Raw genomic sequence first — 20,441 nt, forward strand, 5'->3', positions numbered from 1 at the left:
ACCAAAATGCCACCACAGTGTGGTGAGGAGCCCAGACAGCCCCGTGGGTTTTGAATCCCAGTTCTGCTTCGAGATGGGTGTCATGCTCAGAAAGCTGTGCCCGTGGCTGGTGAGCTCTGCGAGGTCACTGGTATTGGGGGTGTTGTGACACCTGTGATCAATGTGTCACTCCCTCCAGGCAGAGGACCTCTCCACAGTCCTTGGATTTTTCTTTTTAATGTTTATTTTTGAGAGAGAGACAGAGAGACAGAAAGACAGAGCATGAGTGGGGGAGAGAGGGAGAGGGGGAGACTCAGAATCCGAGGCAGGCTCCAGGCTCTGAGGTGTCAGCACAGAGCCTGATGCAGGGCTTGAACTCACCAACTGCGAGATCATGACCTGAGCTGAAGTGGGACACCCAACCAACTGAGCCACCCAGGCGCCCCTCACAGCCCTTGGATTTTAAAGATAAGGTATCTGGGCTCGAGGGGATGGGCAAGTGACCACACAGAAGTCCAGCACTGGGAGGGGTCTGGGTGATCTGAATGTTGAGATGAAATCAGAGTCTCCAGGTACTTTTTTTCACTATTTCAGCAAAGTTTTGCAAGACATCCTGTGTGCGTCCACGTGGCCTCATTCCTAGTGGCCCATGGTTCCTCCAGGACAGCCGGCCTGTACGCTGGCCAGTGTTTCCTGCCTAATTAGACCAATGGCAGCGTTAAAAATAACTTTGGAGTTTAAACAAATCCAGCTGAGCAGAGATCCCTGGCTTCTGTGCGAGGTGCTGGGGGCAGGGGTTTGAAGGACACTTGCTTCGGCCCCCGGGAGGGAGGGGTCACCACAGCCTGTGCTGCAGTCTGGGGCGTGAAGTCAGGTGGGGACACACAGCCCAAATGTGCCGGGTGGGCCTGGAATCCAGCAGGGGTTCCTGCTTTCTTGCGGTTGGCAGATGGGCAGACCTTTTCTTCTCTCCTGTGCATGAATCAGCTAACACAGCAGTCTGTGGCCTTTCGGAAATAATTTTAAAGCTTTTATTACGTCATTTTTAAAATCCCTCTGAAGGTCCTGCCTCCTCAACCCATGGGCCTTCCAGCTGCCTCTCTCCTTGCCAGCCTATCATGAAGAAGTCTGTCTTCCGGAATGTTCCATGGGTGATGCATCTGAGGTCATCTTGGCAGGCCTAGGACTTTTGACCTCTGGGTGGTTCCTGGTTAGCTCCAAGGATGGCTCTTTTGTTCAGCATGTGTTTGCCAAGAGTGAGGATTGGCTCTGGGAAGTGAGTGAGGGGTGACAGAGCCCGTGAGGCCTGGCCTTTGCTCTCAGCAGGGGCAGACCGTGCATAGAACACAGCGATCATGTGGGGTGGGAGGGGGCGCCTGCATGCCCTGGGAGTGGCACAGAGCAACCCTGCCATGTGGCTCCAGGGATGGGGCGGATGTGGATGCTGGGAGTGTGGGTCAGCATGGCCTGCAGTAGAGGAGACACAGGGACTTGGGCCACCGCCGCGTTTTGACTCGTGGAGGTGAGTCGTTGAAGGTCATCCTGCACACACAGATGGGTGTTAGCTGGTGGGGTCTCTGAATGCTCGGCGGGCAGAAGTGCTTTGTTTGGTGGGCGGTGGGTGCTTTTGAGGGCAGAGGAGGGAAGGACAGTGCCCCACGCACGTCAGCCACTTGCTGTCAGTACAGAACAGGCATGTGGGGGAGGTTTGGCGAAACGGTGGTCCGGCCGGAACAGATGTCCGTGGAAGCACAGCTCTTCCTAGAGAGGGTGCTGAGGCTTCTGGGTCTTTACGGCCACGGAGGAGGGTGGTCCGTTCAGGGAGGGTCTCCTGAGGCAACGAGGAGGCACTCCGGCTAGGGACAGTGTCAGAACAGCTGGGTGTCACTCAAATGCAGCAAGGTGGGCTTAGGACCGTGACCCGGGAGCCCAGAACCCCCCTGGGGCTGGTAGCACACAGGTTCTGTGCTCACACACCAGCCTTGGGTGGCCCTGAAATCTGCCTTCTGACACGGTGCGGCTGCTGCTGCTCTCCTGGGGATGACTTTCTTTTTTCTTTCTTTTTAAATAATTTATTGTCCAGTTTGTTAGCATACAGTGTATACAGTGCGCTCTCGGCTCGGGACTAGATTCCCATGGTTTATTGCTTACATACAACACCCAGTGCTCATCCCAAGTGCCCTCTTCAGTGCCCATCACCCATTTTCCCCTCTCCCCTGCCCCCCATGAGCAACCCTCAGTTTATCCTCTGTATTTAAGAGTCTCTTATGGTTTCTTTTCCTCCCTGTTTGTATCTTATTTTTCCTTCCCTCCCCCTATGGTCTTCTGTTAAGTTTCTCAAATCCCACACATGAGTGAAATCATATGATACCTCTCTTTCTCTGACTAATTTCACTTAGCATAGGACCCTCTAGTTCCATACTCCAGTGTATATATATACACCACATCTTCTTTATCCATTCATCCGTTGATTGACATTTGGGCTCTTTCCATACTTTGGCTATTATTGATAGCACGGCTATAAACATTGAGGTGCACGTACCCCTTTGAATCAGTACCCCTGTATTCTTTGGATAAATACCTAGTAGTGCAATTGCTGGGTCGTAGGGTAGTTCTATTTTTAATTTTTGAGGAACCTCCACCTGTTTTCCAGAGTGGCTGCACCAGTTTGCATTCCCACCAACAATGCAAAAGAGATCCTCTCTCTTCGCATCCTCGCTAACATCTGTTGTTGCCTGAGTTGTTAGCCATTCTGACAGGTGTAAGGTGGTATCTCATTGTGGTTTTGATTTGTATTTCCCCGCTTATGAGTGATGTTGAGCATTTTTTTCATGTGTCAATTGGCCATCTGGATGTCTTCTTTGGAAAAGTGTCTATTCATGTCTTCTGCCCATTTCTTTGCAGGATTATTTGTTTTTGGGTGTTGAGTTTGAGAAGTTCTTGATAGATTTTGGGGACTAACCCTTTATCTGATATGTCATTTGCAAATATCTTCTCCCATTCCTTTGGTTGCCTTTTAGTTTTGCTGATTGTTTCCTTCGTGGTGCAGAAGATTTTTATCTTGATGAGGTCCCAATAGTTCATTTTTGCTTTTGTTTCCCTTGCCTCCGGAGACGTATTGAGTAAGAATTTGTTGTGGCTGAGGTCAAAGAGGTTTTTGCCTGCTTTCTCCTCGAGGATTTTGATGGCTTCCTGTCTTACATTGAGGTCTTTCATCCATTTTGAGTTTATTTTTGTGTCTGGTGTAAGAAAAGTGGTTCAGGTTCATTCTTCTGCATGTCGCCGTCCAGTTTTCCCAGCACCACTTGATGAAGAGACTGTCTTTATTCCATTGGATATTCTTTCCTGCTTTGTCAAAGATTAGTTGGCCATACGTTTGTGGGTCCATTTCTGGGTTCTCTATTCTGTTCCATTGATCTGAGTGTCTGTTCTTGTGCCAGTACCATACTGTCTTGATGATTACAGCTTTGAAATATAACTTGAAGTCTGGGATTGTGATGCCTCCTGCTTTGGTTTTCTTTTTCAAGATCTCTTTGGCCATTCAGGATCTTTTGTGGTTTCATACAAATTTTAGGATTGTCTGTTGTAGCTCTGTGAAGAATGTTGGTGTTATTTTGATAGGGATTGCACTGAACATGCAGATTGCTTTGGGGAGTATCGACATTTTAACAATACTTGTTCTTCCTATCCAGGAGCATGGAATCTTTTTCCATTTTTTTGTGTCTTCTTTAATTTCTTTCATAAACTCTCTATAGTTTTCAGTGTATAGATTTTTCACCTCTTTGGTTAGGTTTATTCCTAGCTATTGTATGGTTTTTGGTGCAGTTGTGAATGGGAACGATTCCTTGCTTTCTCTTTCCGTTGCTTCATTATTGCTGTATAGGAATGCAAGTGATTTCTGTACATTGATTTTATATCCTGTGACTTTGCTGAATTCGTGGATCAGTTCTAGCAGGTTTTTGGTGGAGTCTTTCAGGTTTTCCACATAGAGCATCATGTCCTCTATGATGGGGACCACTTTCTGAGCCACCGGAGTGTTGCTTGTCCTGATGATTGGCCACCCAGTTTACAGACGGGAAACTGAGGCCTAGGGAGGCAGGCTGATGTGCCCAGGTCATGTGGTTTGGGTAGTGTTGTCTCGTGCTGTTTCTCCTGAGTCTCTGGGGTGCAGGTGTAGACTGGTGTGTGTGTGTATGGGCACATGAAGCTGTGCCCATACCTTGAAGCACTGTCCTGAGGCCACAGTGGGAAGCCCTTGAACACAGGATGTCAAGCCAAAGAAGCCAGAGGCCGAATGTGCATGATTGCATTTATACGAAAGACCCCAGTGAGGCAGATCTGTGAGCCAACAGTGCGTTGCTGGGGGCGGAGGCCAGGCCAGGGTGAATGCTCTCAGGGTGGCTTCACTTGCAGTTGATGAAAGTCCTTTGGAATTAGTGTTGATACTTGTACAACTCTGTGAATTTACTGAAAAGCACTGAGTTGTACATTTTAAAAGGTTGAATTTTATATGTAAATTGTGTCAATAAAAAATAATTGCAAAATTACAACAAAGCCTAAATTATTCACCTTTCGAGGACGACAGGACACTAATTTGTTACTTGAAAATCTGGTAAATAAGTGGAATAATCAAGCATTTATCCCAGCGTTCTGTGTGAGCTTCACGAAAGAGTTATCAAATGGTAGATGAGGGGCAAGCTTCTCTGTATGAAATTACTTCAGTTTATAAATTAAAATGAGAGGTGAGGGGCGCCTGGGTGGCTCAGTTGGTTGGGCATGTGACTGCAGCTCAGGTCGTGATCTCATGGTCCGTGAGTTCTAGCCCCGCGTGGGGCTCTGTGCTGACAGCTTGGAGCCAGGAGCCTGCTTTGGATTCTGTGTCCCCCTCTCTCTCTGCCCCTCCCCTGTTCGTGCTCTCTCTCTCTTTCTCAAAAATAAATAAACATTAAAAAAATTTTTTTAAAGGTGAAATTCGAATCCAGTGTGCAACCTCTAGTGCTTTAACAGGTCTGGCTCCATTTTTATGAGGTTCAGAACAGGTAAAACTAACAGATGTTATAACATTTTGAAGAGTGCTAAGCCCTCCTGGGAGGGGTATTGACCTGGGAAGACTGGAAGAACATTCTAGAGTGCTGGGACCATTCCACATCTTGGTCTGGCTACTGATTACATACTGTGCACATATGTGAAATTCGCTGAGTTGTGTTTACCAAGTGTATGCTCACTCCCAACAAAAATGTACGAATAAAAATGAAATTAGGCGTGCCTGGGTGGCTTGGTTGGTTGAGCGTCCAACTTCAGCTCAGGTCATGATCTCGAGGTTTGTGAGTTCAAGCCCCGCATTGGGCTCTGTGCTGACAGCTCAGAGCCTGGAACCTGCTTCGGATTCTGTGTCTCCCTCTCTCTCTGCCCCTCCCCCACTCACGCTCTGTCTCTCTCTCTCTCTCTCCCTGAAGAATAAATAAACATTAAAAAAATTTTTTAAATTAAATTAAATTAAATTAAATTAAATTAAATGTAAAATTTAAAAGAATTTATTTATACCCTTTCTTGCTCCAGAAAAGGATGTTGGGTGGAATTTGGCCCCTGTGTCATAACCACAGTCACACAGAACAGCCACGGCCTCTGTCAAAACACTGGTAGGCATCTTTACTTTTCTTTTTTAAATTGTGATAAAATGTGCATAACATAAAATTCACCATTTCGGGCCACTGGGTGGCTCAGTTGGTTGAGCTTCTGACTGGACTCTTGGTTTCTGCTCAGGTCACATCCCAGGGTTGAGAGATCAAGCCCTGTGTTGGGCTCCCTCTGCTTCCCTTCCCTGCTTGTGCACACACAGGCTCTCTCTCTTTAAAAAAAAAAATCACCATCTATCCCTTTTTAAGTATAGACTTCAGTGGGATTTAGTGCATTCTCCTGTTGTGCAACCACCACTCACCTTTAGTTTCAGACTTTTTAATCACCCACAGGAGCAGTGTGTATTCCTCCGGCAAGCCCGTCCCACCTGCCCCTGCACAGCCTATGATGTCCGCTGGTCCCTGGATGGCAGGTGCACATGTCTGGGTTGTCCCCACCTTCGGGGTATTGTGAACAGCGCTGCCGTGGACATTCGCCTGCATCTTTCTGTTCTCAGTTCTTGTGAGCATTTGGCCGCCTGCTTCCCACAGAGCTGCGCTGCTCACGCTCCCAGTGGCCATGGAGGAGTGCCACACTTTCTCACCGACACCTGGTGTTTTCCTGTGTTACAGACATCCCAGCTGCCCTCATGGTGGAGGGTCTCTCCTTGGTGGTCTGTCTTGCATTTCCCTGGACACACAATGCTGAGCGTCCTTTCCTGTCCGTGTGCCAGTTTGGATATCTTGGGGAAAATGTCCTTCAGGTTGTTTGCCTGTTTTTAAATTGGGTCATTTGTAGCTGTTGAGTTGTAGGAACTCTTTATATATTTTGGATACCAGAATGCTTACCAGATCTGTGGCCAGCAGGTTCTGTTTTGTGGTAACTGTCTCCCACACTCTGCATTGCCGCAGACCTCTGCTCTCATCGCCTGTTTCTTTCTGTCCAGCTCGGAGGAGCAGAGCCAGCCAGCCTTGGTGGTCGTGGTGCCTTGCTCAGGGGGGTTCTTCCAGCCCCCCACCCCTGCCTGGGGGTTGCCACCGTCTGTCTTCTCTGTGCCTCTCTTCTGGCCGCTGAGAGGAAGGAAAAGAAGAAGGGATTTTATGAGTTGGGGGGAGCAGTCCCTCTGCCGTCTGCACGCGGATGTTAGCACCGCTAGGGTTTCCGCAATGCCTCCTTCCTTATGGAGCCACACGTGGCACACACATGCATCTCACAGGTGTTGCACAGGACTGTTGCAGTGACACTTACTAACATGGATGTTACCTATGTGTGAAGTCCTGTGAGCACATGGCCCTGTGCTCACCGGTCATAATTGCCTTCACTACTTGGGGACCCCCCCAGCAGAGTCGGAGACCACCCTGACTGCAGCATTCGAAGTGCCTGAGACATGGCCAACCGAAGAGATAATAAGTTATGAAAAGGGCAAGCTTTCATCAGAAAGGCCTCTGAGTCTCTTTACCCCAGAGTAACATGAAATCTTGCTCTTGGTGCAGACCCTGGGTCTGTCAGGACCCAGGCGGTTTCCCTTTGGGTCAGACATGAATGAACAAAGGAACATCATCTGTTTAAAAGTCTTTCCAGAACTTTGGGTTTTGCATTAGAGGTATGAGTGACAGGCTCTGATTTTATAAGGAAGAAAATGGTTTTTCTAATCTTTTGTTAACATCTAAGAAATTTTCTTTCTCAAGTTCAAGCCGGATTCTTACAGAGAACGGTGTGGGAAAAAGAAAGAAAAGTACCAAAGTATTCAGGGCAGAAAAGAACAGCCTGAAATCCTATGTTGGTTGTTTCTGGAGAAAACAAACAAACAAACAAACCCTAGGTCTTGCAGAAGGCTGGCTCTCTTTCCAGCGCAGGCTGGGTGGGGTCGTCCTCGCCAGGCCAGGGTCTTACTTTATGAATCAAGGAATTGTCATTTGTGGAAGCGGCTACAGGTTTGAATGGAAATTTGGACCATTTAATGTATTTAAAAAGCTCTTAGAAATGGAATTGTGCCTTAAACAGGGTGAGAGGACCTGGATGCTGAATTCGTACTTTGTCAAGTGATAAAGGCCCTTGGACGGGCCGGGGGGTGTCCTCCTTATGGCCCAGAGCACAGCCTGGAGGAGGCAGGTGCTCAGGCCGAGCGGGAGGGGACGAAGTGAAGGGTGAGCTGGAGGGGGCAGTGGTGTCTGGTCACGACACACAGCCACATGGTCATGATGTATAGGCGTCTTGTGGAGTTAGCATGTTTGGAGTCAACTTACCGAGAGAGTAGGTGAGACAGTGAGGGGTACAGAGCAGCATGAAGTGTTGAGTACTTGACGTAGTAAAATGATTGGGAGGCAGGAGTGGGGGATGTGCATGACCCTAAATTCTTCATCTTTCATGGCAGGGAGTCAACAGTTGATTTTAAATTGATAAACCAAGAAATATCAGTGATGCTGTTATTTAAATTGGTGATGTTTGCTCCAGGGCCAAGAAACAGAAACCAGTGACATTTCTAGAGGGTGGGTCTATGGCTGGGCCTGGGGCTGTGGAAAGACTGTAGTGTTTAATCTTGGATTCCCACAGTTGTGTTACCGGTACTTCTGAGCAGCAATGACAAAATACATATAAAGAAACTATTTTAAAGGAAACCTATACACACAGTGTTTCCGCCTCTCTCCTTGGCCCCTGAGGCTGAGCCAGAGTTGTAGACCAGCCTTGGGAACCTCACACTTTCTCTAGGAAAGAAGCTGGATCTTTCCTTAAGCTCCGGCGGCCTAGAGGCTTGTGGGTGGATTGGGTTGTGCATGGTTGTCGTCGCACGCCAGCTTCTCAGGCCCAGCCCCCCGTGCTTTCAGTGTCAGTGCTCGGACACAGGCGGTGTAAACCCAGAATCTCTCATGCTGGGATGAAGGCTTGGGGAGCCCAGTCACCTGGGACATGAAACCAGAGTACAATGGCCCGGCCATTGTGTGGGAAGTGCAGAAATCTGTGCCAAAAATGTTACTGTCTTCATAACCCTGTTACCACAATCGCCTCATTTTACATCATAAAACAAATTGAGGAACGGGCATCTCTTTGATTCCAAGCCAACGTGTAACTGAAAAGACAGACAGTCGTGAGTGTCACTGGACCCTCATCCACTGCCAGCGGGAATGCAGTGTTGCAGCCGCCGTAGGGAACAGTTCGGAGGCCAGAGCCCGGGGATACCACATGACCCAGCACCTGTACTCCCGGGCGCACCTGTCCACACAGAAGCCTGTACACAGTCACCACAGCAGCAGGGTTCAGAGCAGCCCGAAGCTGGAAACAACCCAAGTGTCCGTCGGCTGAAGAACTGGGTATATATGTAATAGTACATCCATATGGGGGAGTATCACTCAGCCTGAGAAAGTACAGGGTCCTGACACAGGCCACAGTGTGGCTGAACCCAGACATTATGCTTCTGAAAGAAGTCAGACTCCAAAGATCACCTGTTATATGAACATCCAGAACAGGCAAAACCATAGAGATGGAGAGTGAGCTGCCAGGGCCTGGGGGAGGCGGAAGGGGTGAGGCTGTTGATTTCAGGGGCACGAAAATGTTCTCACACTGATTGTGGGGATATTTGCACAATCTAGTGAATATACTAAAAAACATCGAGTTGTACACTTTAAACAGGTGGATTTTTTGGTATTCTGATCCTGTCACAATAAAGCTGTTAAAGGAAAAACCAGAAATCAAAACACACACGTGTACACACACATGCACAGACATGCACACATACAAGCAAGTGTACAACACCTCGACCGGAGGAAACGGTGGGCCTTGGGCGTGGCCCTGTGGCACTGGTGTCCACTGCCAGGCATTCGCCAGGTGTTCCCCCCGGTGATCTCCCAGCCGTTCCCCCAGGTGTTTTCTCAGGTGTTGACCCAGACGTTCTCTCAGGTGACCTCCCAGGTGATTTCCCAGCTGTTCTGCCCTGTTTGATTCACATTCTAGCTCTTCTGTAGGCGGGAGCACCAGGTGAAAACCATTCCCAGGCTGAGGTTTCTGTGGCACAGGGGCATCCTACAGACTGCATGCTCTTTGTGTGGTTGTGATTATTGGCACCTCCTGTTTACTGTGCTAATGGGCAGGGATAACGTGGGGTGACCTCCCTGCAAGTTGCCCCCAGGAGGGCCCAGGCCCAGCTTGAAGACAGCTCAGATCCTTATCTTCACCAGTGTCTAGGCCCCCCCACTCTTTCATACGTTTGCATAGTAGCCTCACCTTAGTTCCTACGTTAAAAACACCACCTCAGAATATTCCTGCCATCTGTTTCTGTTGTTCTCTTCACCCTTCTCAGCTGCCTGGACATCCTCACCCCTTCTAGAATGTGTCTGTGATTAGTAGAAACAAAGTGGACAGGAGCAAGAGACTTTGGGGAGGGGAACGGTGCTGGAAGGTGTAGACGACTCGGGAAGTCTTACAGTTTGATTACTTACAGCGAGGCACAGTTGCTGTTTTAGTAATTATAGTTTCACACTTACTGACATTTCGTCCCTCTTTATTTATTTCTTATGTATGTCCCTACTGTGTTCTCCGGAAGCTTATTCATTGATCTTAGTAACCAGCTAACATTTCATCATGTGAACATTAATTTGGGAAATTGCACTATGCAGATTTGTTCAAATCTGTCGTCTTTCCCTCAGACGAGGAGGTTCCAGTAGGATGTTCTCTGGAGAATTCTGAGGTTCTTTTGGAGGTGTACCCTTGCAGGGGGAGAGGCACTGGGCAAAGTGACACAAGAGAATCGCCTACACGGGACGCAAACACATGTTTTGGGAGCTCAGTGAGGGACGGTCCCTTCTAGCCACTGCATGGAGCCGTTTGCAGGTGTGCGATGCCCCAGACTGGGTCGCGGGGAGGTGACATGTGTCCCCACAGCAGTTTGCAACCTGAGGGTATGGGAGCATCTATGTCTCTAAAACAGTATTTTTTGATAACTTCTGTGACTTTGAAAGTCTGTGATTTGTGCGAATGTGCAGGTCCCCCGGCACACGGGACCGGGTCTGGGGGCTTTGGTTTAAGTTGCTGTTGCTGGTGGCACCTCCCTCCCCTTCCCCCTCCCCACCAGGGCCAAGCAGGTGCAGGTGCGCAGCTCAGAGGCGCGGGGTCCCTAATTGGACTTCCCCTCCCGGGGCCAGGGGGCAGCTCGTATGCTGCCATGGGGCCAGGGCACCTGGAGCTGCGGGGACACACCGTGGGGACACGCCGAGCCCTGGCCTGGACCAGAGCCAGAGCGCGGCCCTCCTGCCGGTGTGGACACCTGTCTGCCCGGAGCGTGCCGCCTGGGAGGGGCGTGAGGTCCTGGGGGGACCACGTCTCCACGTCGCTGCGGGGAGGTGCCAGGGTCACAGGCATGGAGGGCACACTCAGTGTGTCTTCAGCATGCAAAGTGGCTGTGCTCTCGACAGCCTGCTTATTACTCTTTTCTGATCTTCATGGCTGTTAGATAGAAAATGCAGCACTAGGTGAAAAGGTATTTTGCGAATAGACACAGAGTTTAGTTTCCAAGGAATCAAAGGCTCATTCAACACAATGTTTTAAAAATGAAGAGGAAACTGGTGGTTTCTTTTTCACTTTTCTTGATTTTCCAGCTTTTTATTTCAGCATCGAGGTATTGTCCAAGAACACTGTTTTCACCTCTAGCTTCATTGGAAAAGTGTGAGATTAGAACATGCATTTCTCCCCGCTTGGGAAAAGACTAGATTTTAAGTGAGAGGGTGAGGTTAGCTACTGTTTTGTGTCTTTTTGGTGCTGAATAGTTTGAGTTCGGTTCAAAATTGAACATGTAAATAATTCTGAGGTTGTGCTGTTGTGTACAGAACTAATTGGAAAATGGAGAAGTGACTGATTTTCTGTCTTGGCATTGTAGTGTCTTAAGCTTCTGTTTCTCATTCAGGGGCCGTTCTTCAGACTTCCGAGGCCGCCTCCTCCATTCTCACCCCGTCCTGGCAGCCCTAGCGCCACGTGAAGGGGGCTCCGTGCACCTGTAGCAGTGGTCCTGGCACAGGGGTCTGCCCGGCCATTCGGGAACCATGGGATTAAGTGATGCCAGGGGTGACCCAGAGCGAGGGGCGTGGAGGGGGGAGGCGCTCCCGGCAGGTGGGTGCCAGCCTGCCCTCCGTCTCTGCAGATGTGCTATAGGCCTTTGCCCCAGAGTCCCCCTCCTCCCGCAGTCTGCCACAGGTGGCTTTCCAGCTAGAGATTCCATTTTCCAAGGGGACCCCAGATGCCGCTTGCACTGTTGGGGAGGTGGAGGGCTCTGGGGCGGTTGCCCCCTGGCTGACAGGCACTCTGGAGAGTGGGGTGTAGGCAGACTCAGTGAGGGGTCAGGGAGGGCAGACTGCATGAGAAGCCAGGGCCCTTGGGTTTGTATTTTGGCGACATTTCCACCATGGGGTGGCTTTTCTCGAGCGATGGATTCTGACAACCACATGCACAAAAAGACCTGAACAGGTCTGGGCTGTCCCCCAAATGTGTGGCACGGTGGTTCCAAATGCACAAGGCCAGCAGGTGCCCCCTGAGAGGGGCCACCCCACCAGATCTGCTGCAACCGTTTCAGCAAGGGGAAGTGGCTATGGGCATGGCCAGATCCTCAGAGTTTTCTAAAGGATTTAAAATAAATGTGAAATCACTCCATTTTTAAATGACATCCACTAACTCAGCATTTAGAGAGCAGACTGTGTCTTAGCGCCATGTTCGGTAAGGGCCCCAGGCTGAGACCTGAGGGGAGCACCCAATACAGGGTGTCTCCCTGGCCTCTGTGGAGCCATGGCCTGAGGACACGACACCTGACTTATGTTTTTTTATGACAGTGTGGCCGGCAGGGGGACAGCGTTTTCTACTCACAGGCTCCGAATGCTACCTTCCTGACAAATGGAAATCAAGGTCGGGGCAACAGCGCCTTTTCTAGGGGGTAAACGTAAGGTGACCATGAGGCGAAGGACCAGCAGGGCCACCCCGGTCCAGGGTCCTGTGTGTGGCCCTGGTGAGAGCACAGCCCTTGTCTGATGTGGCTTCGGCAAGAGCAGGCAGGCCTCCTGCACACTCACTCGGGGGCTTTAAGCTTCTTTGTTCCAGTCTCTTGGTCTGTTAAGGAATGTTAAAAAAAGCAGTTGGATCCTGAAATTGTAAAGCAAGCCGGCACAGTTCATCAAGACAGACCTGCTCTGCTCTCTCTTGCTGCTATGATGACCTCTTAGGAGGGGACTGGTCAGGTCACAACCAGCTGTGGCTCTGGCTGGTTCAGCCTTCAAAGGTCCCCACAGACCAGGCTGTGCCGTCATCTGGCTCGCCGTGCGTGTCTGTCTATCACGTTTTATTTCCCCTCTCCAATCTGGGATAATGGATGCACAATAGGAACCGAATCACACCACGGCATGTGCAAAGTATCTCCTGTAGCCACCCCGTGCCGCCCACAGGACACATGTCCTGAGCCCCTCAGGGCTGTGATACACAGATAAGATGATGGCTGGATGGGGTCAGACACTGTCACTGGAGTAATCACATGATTAAGGTCATCAGCAGTGTGCCGGAGGGGGAGGAAAAGGAAAGCCACTTGACTTCCAGTGTATGAGATCAGGACCTGAGGACATAGTGTGCGCCCCGGTTAGCAGTATAGGAGCTCAGAAAATGAGTAAATTGCATTTGCCCTGGGTAGTCCTCTATGAGCTTCTAACGTGAGAAATTGTGTGTGCCCGGCTAATACCGTATGAGCTTGTGATACGAGGAAGCTGTGTGTGCGTTGGGTAGACCTGTATGAGCTTGTGAGGCTTTGGACTTGTGTGTGTCCTGGGGATAGGCTTCCTCACAGTTTTAAGGCTTAGAAACAGCCACCTGTATCTCACAGCTTTGGGGCTAGGGATTTGGGGCTGGCGGGTTGGGCTGGATTTGGCCGGGTGAATCCTCAGTACCGTGAGGTCCAGATGGGCTATGGCAGTCGGCTGGTGGAGGAGCTGGGGATCCCAGATGCCTGTCACATGTTGTGGGTCTGCAAGGGTATTGGGAGTTCAGGCTCTGCTCATGCAGTCTCCCAGAGCACCTGTGCTGTCCCTCCAGCAGTGGCCTCCAGGGGCCCAATCATTGGCTCAGGGTGCAGCACACATCCTGGACTGGGGTGGAATCCACAGGGCCCTGTCCTTGCCCAATCACTGCTGGACGGTCCAGCTCCCTGGTCCTGATTATGCACCTTGGCTCTCAAAGACGCCTGCGAAATACCCAGCAGAGGTGTGGAATCAGTACTCCCAAAGCCCTGCCCAGCTGGTCATTTTATTAGTGCATTCACTCACTTTTCGTTTGAGCTAACGTTTACAGGATCATTACTGTTTGCCAGAGTAGTATGCTGTTTTAGATCCTGGAGGCAAAGACAGAAGTGAGACCCAGCCATGTCCCAGGTTCCTCGGGGAGGACAGAGGAGCCCAGTGAGGGGCCGTGTGGCTGGAAGCTGTCCGTCTGAGGGCAGAGGCCTGACTGAGGACCGCTGGGGCCTGGCTCTGCTGTCCTCCTTGGGGGTCTTACGATGCCCCTCAACTGAACTTGGGCCATCCAGATGTCTCCAGGAGCCTCGGCCGTGGGACGGTTTGGCTGTGGAGATGGCCGTCTGAGTCCGTGGTAAGCACGTGGAGGCCTGGCCTTGAGCCGAGTGGAGCCACCCCACCTCGTTCACTGGGACTCTCACAGCAACTGTAGTTTGTGTGCCTCATCTCATGACAGACGGGCTGAGAAGTAGCCATGTGATCTCTCGTAAAAGGAGCACAGAAGACAGGCCCAGTCCGTCACCTCCTTGCTGTAAAACAGTGTTTCCCAAGGGAGAATGGTGTGCTTTATTTTCAGAGAAAGTCTGAAGAGTGTGTTCTGCCTTGTTTCCATTCTTGCCTTAGCTACTAGGGAACTCAGAGCTCAATTGACCGCTGAGTCACAGGTGGTGGGGGAGGGGCAGCTGGATACGTGTAATTTTCCTTCTTTTCATTGTATTTTGAGCTTTTAATTTCCCTGTGAATAGCCTTATTTTATGCTTGTCTCTTACCTACTTGAGGAAATCTGAAAGGTGTGTCAGTACCCCTTCCTGGGCCGTGACCCTCCTGGAGGCAGAGGAAGCAGGCGGTAGTGCTTGTGAGGTCGTGCCCTGCGGGGGTCCAGGCAGCTCAACGTGGGGTTTTCAGGACGAATCTGCATGCAGCAGGGAAGGTCGCATGTAGCTTGATTTAGAAATCCCAGTTTTGTCTGTTTTTATGCAGTTGTGTTCTATTTAATATCAAGATAAGATAGCAAGGTATTCAAAAATATATACTCAGGGAAAGAGAATATTTTAATCATGGAATTGATCTTTTTGGGGAAATAGACTTTTATGTTGTTAGCATAAGTTAGTGACCAGAATCTCCGGGCCCGTTTGAGTATTCTGAACCAGAGTGGCCAAGAGACCTGCCTGCGTTCTCCCACAATATTCCCCTTCACAGGTGGAGGCCACGGGCTGGGGGGCCACTAAGGGGTGTGGATGTGGTGGCTCAGAGCACACGCAGGAAGGACGCCCGAGGCTCACAGCTGGAAGAGAGGTGGTTTGTCAGCGGAGCTCTCCACCCACCTGCTTCCCTCTATCCTTCTCTTCCTGGGGTGTTGGGGGCAGCAGGCAGGATCAGACCCCCCCTCCACCCCCCCCCCCCCCCCCCCCCCCACCGCCGTCGCCAGAGTCTCTCCTGGGGCACTGGGGTCTGTGACCTCCGACATCCGCTTTCAGGGATGGGGACTTGTATCTCTCTCTCGGCACCTTGAGGCCAGCAGCCCGCCCGGACCGGGCAGGGGCTGCTTTCTCAGGGCTGACAGAGCTGCCGTCTGCAGCACACGGCTCTTGTTGGTGCCGAGGGTACATTTCAGATGTGGTCAGACGGAGGAAAATGATCCTACTCTGGTTCTTAGAATGAAACCTTCTTTTACCTTGTGGTCATTTGTTTATCAGTTCACTCAACAAATAATTCAGCACCTACTGTATGCCAGGAGGGCTTTACTTTCCTGGGTAAGTGTCTCCACATGCTAGGAAAAGGGAGGCACCATGACACAGTCAGCCAGGGAAACGGCCTTTAGACTGTGGGACAAGTAGTCAGCATGGAAGAAGTGGTGCCAGTTCCTCATGTGGTTGGATGGACCACCCGAGAGCTGAGACACCCCCACCCCCTTCTGCAGCGGGGCTCCACGCAGAGACTCGGGGTAGCTTATCATTCTCCACCTTTCCGCCCCAACTGTGAGGACCCCGGGCATAGGACGTGGCCGGCGATGCTGCCCACTGCCCCCACCGCTGCTGATCTGAGTGGCCTGTTAAGGTTGGCTCTCTGTGGCACCATCGTCATGGCGGCCAGGATGCCTCTGTAACCCTCCGCCTGGGGCCAGCAGGGTGGGAGGAACGCGGCGGTCTGTGTTCACACAGGCACTTTCAGTGTCAAGTGTCATCTTGTCCAGGGAGGGCTCATCTTTCTCTTGTGCCCTGACGGTGCTCACCCTGAAGAGGAGTGTCAGCCACTGTTCCTGCTGCTCCGAAGTTCTTTGGAGAACAAACAGGAACAAAATCCCAGTTCTGTGATTTCCACCAACCATCATCTCCCATGAAGCTTTCAGACAAGTTTCTCTTCTCCTTTTAAGGAACACAGGAACTTGCAGCTAAGTATCTCATCTGCTGCAAAAAGAAATTCCGAAGGGAAGTGTGGGAAGCCCTGATTCACATCATACAGGCGTCAGCTGGGACGTCCACAGATTTGGGCTGCTTATGAGGCTAAAGATTTGTGAACGTGGCAAAAGTGATCAGTTCCCAGTCCAGAACCGGAAGACTTTTGAAAGGGCTGGTTCAGGGTGACGTGTGTGATGTGACTGCCCTGTTGGGTCAGCTCAGCGGAAGGAGCCATATGTCCATCCTGCACCTCCCCACCTGCCCTTCTGTCCCTGAAGACGCCGCCACAGCCCTTGGCTCTGGGATTGGTCCCCCACCCTGCGCATACGTTTTTCTGACCTTTCACATCTGCCAGGAGTCTTCACAAAGTCTGTTTTTTGATGTTAACAGCTGACTTGAAGCTTGGCTCAGATTCACGTGCCTTTTACCCGGTTGGCCATGTTTTCATGGGTTGGACTCATGTTAAAAATGGTGTGTTCCGGAGCGTTGCAATGTTGAGGTGGCCATGCAAGAAAACGCTCATCTGTTATTTCTTTCCTCACCAACTAAGAGCCAGTGATGATTCCCAAAAGAAAAACCTCTGGAATCTTTGAAATTAAAACACTTTTGGTGTTGGAGGAGCCTTGGAGAGCTAGTGTGTTCTCATGTTCTTACAGCTAGTGAAACTGAGGCTCGGAAGCGGGTCTCACGTTCTGGCCGTGTGCAGGAAGGGGCCACCCGCACAGATTACACCTGGTGCTCTTAGGAGTCCTGAAGGACACTTTGATCAGAAGTACGATGTTTGGGCACAGAAAGCCCCACCCAGGTCAGCACCCTCTCCCAACTTGTTCTACTCTGTAATGACATTAAATGAAAAGTTGAGAGCTTGGAACAAATCAAGGCACTCTCTGCCCTCCTGGGGACTCTTGCATATGTGTGTTTGCAAAGTGGCATCTTTTAAATGAGCTCATTTCCCCCAAGTGAGTGATGATGTCTGGTTTTGCTGGAGTTCTGTGGAGGATGGTGTGTGCCAGGTAGCTTTGGCGCTGAGCTCGGAGGAACTTGGGCTCCGGTTTGAGGTTGGTATTTGGTGTGTTTTTCAGTTTCGACAAGAATGAGGTAGTTTGGTCTTACGGTGTGACAGGTATTTACTGGCCGTGTTGGGTGGATGGCGTGGTGCTGGGCTCTCAGAACCTCTCTGTCTCCCCAGCACTGGGTCCAGTGCCTGCAGACGCCCCCCAGAAGACTTAGAGGCAAGAGTGTGTTTGAGGCTTTTCTTCCTCGGAGGAGACGTCACCTGGACATCAGCTGTCCATGCTGCAAGCTACCCATCACTCTCCGTTTGCAAGTGAACGGGGCTGTTTGGGCCTGCCGTTCACGCTTGTGCATTTCTAGCGGAGGACATAGGTTGTGGTTCTGATGATGGCCTCTAGACAGACCCAGGTCAGTGAGGAGTCTGGCATTTTTGGCCGGCCGTGCTGCTGCCTGTGGGTTTCTCCTTCACTCCAGCCACACTTCCATGTGGAGGAGGGGCTGTGAGGGGGAGACACTCGGCCCACATCTGTGCCGCAGGTCCCCCTTCGGGACTCACTTCTAACTGGCTAATCACTCTGTATTTTAAACAGCTTGTCAATAAAAGAAAGTCCTTTTATTGCCCCAATTTTGTTCTAATGCTATCAAATCAAAATCAGACTAGAAAGTGACCCAGGGTGGATGAATGGGCCCATCTGTATACAGTGTGACCCACCTATAGCCCTGACAGGGAAGGAGATCCTGACACCTGGGACAACATGGATGAACCTGAGGGCATTGTGCTGAGGGAGTCAGCCGGTCACAGAAGGACAGAGGCTGAATGATCCCATTCTGTGAATTAACCTCGACTGGCCAGATTCACACACAGAAAGTGGGAGGGTGGGTGCCAGGGCCTGGGGGTGGGGTGGGTGCAGAGTCCCAGTTTTGCAAGATGAAAAAGTTATGGAGATTGGTTGCCCAACAGTGTAAATACACCTGACACTGCTGAGCTCTACACTTGAAGGTAGTTAAGATGATAAATTTTAGTTTATATGTACCTTACTATCATTTAAACGTTAAACAAAATTAAGGGGGCTAGTGTGAATAAAATAAAACTAATAACCCCAAATGGTAGGCCCATAGATCCCTACTTTTTCAGTCTGTTTTGGAGGTTAATGTGTGTGTTCCCTTGCATTCTAATAGTGCAAATGGTATTCACTGTGACATTGTGACTTGTGGTGACAAGAAAACCAGGACATTATAAAGAGTTAATGGGGGGCGCCTGGGTGGCTCAGTCGGTTAAGTGTCCGACTCTTGATTTCAGCTCAGGTCATGATCTCATGTTGTGAGTTCGAGCCCCACGTTGGGTTCTGTGCTGATGGTGCAGAGCCTGCTTGGGACTCTCTCTCTGCCCCTTCCTGTTTGCTCTCTCTCTCTCTCTCTCTCTCTCTCAAAACAAACAAACAAACAAACAAACAAACAAACAAACAAAAGAGCTACCAAGTATACACAAGAGAAAGCAGTGCTGCTCTGAAAGAAAGCCGTGATTTGGAGATGCGTCTGTGAGTAATTCCGGGCCCAGTTGATGGTGTTATGTACCTTTTCTTTCTAGGTGAAGCCAAAAACCTTCCCACGTACCCGGGGCCAAACAAGATGCGAGACTGCTACTGCACCGTGAACCTGGACCAGGAGGAGGTTTTTAGGACCAAAATTGTGGAGAAGTCACTCTGGTAATGTCTGCTGATGGTTCACTGGATACGTTTCCCTCTGCAGGGGGTGCGCCCGGGCCTGGGGCCGCCGTCCACTGCTCCGTGTGCGTGGCCAGCTGACACTTTCCCTCGAGCTCTGGTTTTCCGGGCAATGTGCTTCCACCTGTGGGCGGACCACCACTGTTCCCAAGTGCTTGCGGCACCCAGGACTGCGTGGCACGGGGGCACGGTGCTGGTGGCAGTGCCCACCTCCTGTGGGGACACATGCGGGCAACTCCTGGTCAGAAATGAGCCAGAAGGTGTGTACAAGCGCAGAGCACAAATCAAGCATTTTGAGAGGGTGAATATTTTTGTTTTACCACCTTCCTTTCAGTTTTCCTAGAGAGACATACCTGAGATGGGCGAGAAGGTAAATGCCCACGGGGGGCAAGAGGCTGGGGAACCGCTCAGTGATAGCTTTAGAGCAGGTCAAGGAGCAGGCACCTAACAGGCCTCACACCAAGGAGGCCACATGATGGCTTCTCAAGGTCAGGCGCTCAGGGTCTGTCATCACTGGAGGGCTCGTTGGGACCCAGATGTCTGCCCAGGACTTGGAAGAGTTGCGTTCCTAACAAGTTCCCTGGGTTGCTGCCCTAGACCACACCCAGGGATGGGAGGTGAGGGCGCCCTAAAAGTCACAGCAGTTCACATTGGGGGCGGGGAGAGGGGCCCCCAAAATGCGAGTGTTAGCAAGGGCTGGGATTGCGGTTTGTGGCCGGGGAGAAGCACACTGAGGCCGCTCCTGCATGAGTGTTTGTCATCACGCGGTTGATGGAGGAGAGAAGGATCCAGGCACAGCCTGTCGTGTGGATCCCTGCAAATAGCTGGGATCTGAGAACGTGTTAGCAGATGAATTATATCCTTGTGTACTGCTCCTGGAGTGGGAGCCAGTGACACATCCAGACCACTGACTGTTGAGGATCTCCTGGCCCTGAAACTCAGGGACACCTTTCGTGCTCCGTCTGCACCAGGGCCACCAGCACTCAGGGCCGCCCTCGAGGCCAAGTGGGCGTGGTTGTTTCATGCAAGATTCTCTGCAGAAGCCTGAGGACTTTGTCAGGAGTCAAGTCCGGCTTTGGGGCTGATGGCGAAGGTGGTGCCAGGGAACCTTCAGGGTTATTTCCATTGTCCTGATGCCGGATAAATCCTTCCCGTGTTTACACAGCTGATGTTGGAGGCCCATGGGGATACACCTGGAAAGTTCCTGTAGTCCCGGGGAAGCTGGACCCGCCCCAGACCTGGACTGTGTTTGGGAGCCTCTGTTTTAGACAAGGCTGAGAATTGGAGTCACAGTCTTCAAAGCATTTCACACAAGTTTAGAAATAGAAATGGTGGCTTCTGACTTTGGTGACATTAGAGAGTGTGCTAGAGAAGGAAACGGAGGCCGAGAGCTAAATGAAAGTGATGATGTGGTAATATGTTCTGTCTGGAGAATCAGCCCTCTGAGAAATAGCCAGAAT

At 50.8% G+C, this 20,441-nt stretch overlaps 1 protein-coding gene across 2 annotated transcripts in view; it reads left to right on the top strand.

Annotated features, from left to right (window-relative positions):
• The window catches only part of RASA3 (RAS p21 protein activator 3), a 120,885-nt gene that overhangs the window by 30,940 nt on the left and 69,504 nt on the right, over nt 1–20,441 (top strand). Inside the window, exons 1-2 of one of the 2 annotated variants that reach the window (XM_058741654.1) lie at nt 5,600–5,618; nt 18,846–18,963. In XM_058741654.1, the coding sequence (XP_058597637.1) occupies nt 18,887–18,963 (77 nt within the window). In that variant the 5' untranslated portion in view covers nt 5,600–5,618; nt 18,846–18,886. Of the gene's footprint in view, nt 1–5,599; nt 5,619–18,845; nt 18,964–20,441 lie in introns of those variants that run through there. The other variant, XM_058741646.1, reaches the window with a different exon arrangement.

Source organism: Neofelis nebulosa, chromosome 1 (assembly GCF_028018385.1).
Source record: "Neofelis nebulosa isolate mNeoNeb1 chromosome 1, mNeoNeb1.pri, whole genome shotgun sequence".
In the NCBI taxonomy this organism is placed as follows: domain Eukaryota; kingdom Metazoa; phylum Chordata; class Mammalia; order Carnivora; family Felidae; genus Neofelis; species Neofelis nebulosa.